Below are 2,631 nucleotides of genomic sequence, written 5' to 3'. Positions count from 1 at the left end.
CCCACAAATGCCGCAACGGATATCGCCAGAATAGTGGCATATCCGATGTCCACGTCGCACGGGAAAGCCTAGTGCAGCGCGATGCGGAAATCCAGAGACACTGGCGGGCCAGTCGCCGGTGGGCGTGAGGAGAATGACTGACGACGAGGAGGAGAAATTTTGGTTGGATTATTGGTATTTTGATGCCAATATTGGTGGTAACGGTGATGTCAGAAATGGAGGACGGAAACAACAGCAGTCTACTCGCATGAGCCTGAGGGATGAAGGGACGGCCACCAGAGGGCTGATAGATGGTGGTTGGGGAGATGCCCCAAAAGATAAGGTGAAGAAGACTTTGGGCAATGCGAGGATGGATAGCTCAACAGCAGCATCATTATATCCCCCATTCCCACTTCATGGGAATATAACGGATGAGGATGGAGCAGATAAGGGTAGGGAGGCAGGGAATGAGGGAACAGGAATGTCATTGCTTTTCCTTGGCCGCTCGCTGTCGCAGTGGACGGCGAGGGACCGGGGCAACATGTTTGGGAAGCGAAGTTTCAAATGCCCTTTTGACACGGAACCCTGCATGTCCATCGACCGGCCGAATAGCTGCTGCGGGAAGGGGAGCAAGTGCATATTTGTGAAAGACACAGGGTTAGGAGATGTGGGATGCTGTGGGGCTGGGGAGAGCTGCTCGGACAATTTGATTAGGTGTGCGAGCGGGTACACTCCCTGCCCTGATAATCCAGGTGGTGGATGTTGTATACCGGGATACTCGTGTGTGGATCAAGGGTGTATGCCATTTCCGCTTCTATTCTCCTTCCAGCACCCCCTGCCATCACTTTTATCGATTCTCCCAAAGCTGACCGATGTGACATAGGTATATACATTTCAACAACAATCGTCACCGCAACCCCCGCGCCACCGCCGCCATCAACATTTACAGAACCTATAAACCCTCCCGTCCGCCCAACCTCCAATGCCAAAACCACCATCACCACATTCCAATCCACACGCCCGACCATAACCGGTTGCCCGACGGGCTTCTACGCCTGCAGCGCTGTCTACCACGGCGGCTGCTGTCGTACCGGCCGCGATTGTAACCCCACCTCCTGTCCCCCCATTTCCTCGACCACAATCGTGGATGACAACGGCGCCACGATTGTTATAGGAATCGATCCTACTGTGTCTCTGTCCTCTCCAGGTGGGGAAGGCCGGAGGTGTGCTGCCGGTTGGACGGGTTGTGCGGCTAGTGCGGGCGGCGGTTGTTGTCCGGATGGGTTTGCTTGTGCGGAGATCAGCTGTACACTTTCAGCTGGAGGGCGGGGGACGGCGGTAGTGGGGAAGATGGCGCCAGTGAACGGTGCGGGGAAGGTGGTGGTGGTTGGTGGTTGGGCTAATTTGACGGTGGTGATGATGGTGATGGCGATGATGCAGTGGTTCATGAGCGGGTAATTAAATCTTAAAAATAACTTTATTTTTAGCGTTTGGACATTTCCATTGATGGTTTGGTGGGCGGATCTCTTCTTTGCCATTTTTGTATACCATTATCATTTCCCTTCAATGATTTTATGGGACGGAACAGGCTTACTGTATTTATAGCATCACTGAGCGGACCAGCTGTCTCTAAATACCTTTCAACCCGGTTCCTCCAGTATGTATGTATTTTGATCATCTTTTTGAGGTTGATATAGTTTCTACGAACTGGAGAATCTGAGTGAAATTGAATCCATGTAATCATTACATATTCTTCCCAATGCCTCCGTTTATGTGTCTCTATACACCCGTCTATATCTATATGGTTTATTTGTCACCTCCTTGCACCATAAAGAAAGAAAAACATCATGTAAAGGAGGAAATACAAAATCAAAAAAGAAAGTGGCAAGAACAGACAAATATGTTCAGTGAGAAAGATATGATAGAAAATGGTGCTAGTCCCATGTCAAAAAAAAGTTAGCACAAAACAGAGAAAAATAAAAACAATCTAATGTAACCAAACATAAACAGGATAAGGCGAATCACTATCTGATATGGTGCATGGTTAAAGTTTGCTTGGTTTCTCATGCTTCCTCACCAACACGTTACTCCCTGGAGATGGGTCGAAAGTGAGGTTGTTGACCGGGTTTTGTTCGCTGGCCCGATAAAACAGGTCCTCATAGACCTTGCCATCATAACGGCCCAAGGAGCTGTCAAGCTGCCAATCCGGGAATTTCCATGCGTCAACAAGCCGGACGACATGGGGCCTGATATCGTCAAGGAGCTTGACAACTGCTTTGGTCCGTGCGAGAGTGATTTGACGAATAGTCACAGCACCAGACGTGAAGAAATCAGCGGACTCGCGTTCCAATGTATACAGCGCATGGAGCCGGAAGAGTTTGTGGAGGACAGCAGCTGTTTCAGAGTCCAGGGCGGAGGCGGTGGCAGGCGCAGTGACGCTTTCGTAGAAGTTCTTCACGACGAGGTATTGTGAGTGGGCAGTCGAGAGACGCTAGATATCGATAAGCAAGCTGTTCCATGAGCGTTTTGCAACATCACGGTGCTTCAGGGCTTCGAAAGTTAGGTAAGCAGCACGCCAGGCAAAGGCGTTCACGATATCAGCATCATTGTCAAGAATGTCGAATGCAGCTCCATGTCTCGGCGGTTGATATA

General features: G+C 50.1%; 1 protein-coding gene across 1 annotated transcript; it reads left to right on the top strand.

Moving 5' to 3' along the window:
- Nucleotides 1-133: 133 nt before the first annotated feature.
- On the top strand, nt 134-2,452 carry HCAG_06142 (predicted protein; the record flags this gene model as incomplete). The annotated part of the gene is made up of 5 exons (XM_001538487.1): nt 134-776; nt 863-1,345; nt 1,585-1,640; nt 1,990-2,028; nt 2,132-2,452. 5 exons carry the CDS (start codon nt 134-136, stop codon nt 2,450-2,452), a joined length of 1,542 nt encoding a protein of 513 aa, XP_001538537.1.
- Between the last annotated feature and the right edge of the window lie 179 nt (nt 2,453-2,631).

This window comes from Histoplasma capsulatum, genomic scaffold (assembly GCF_000149585.1).
Source record: "Histoplasma capsulatum NAm1 scaffold_7 genomic scaffold, whole genome shotgun sequence".
Lineage (NCBI taxonomy): Eukaryota > Fungi > Ascomycota > Eurotiomycetes > Onygenales > Ajellomycetaceae > Histoplasma > Histoplasma mississippiense.
Note: the sequence above shows the minus strand (reverse complement) of the source record. Positions and strands in the feature narration are given on the sequence as shown.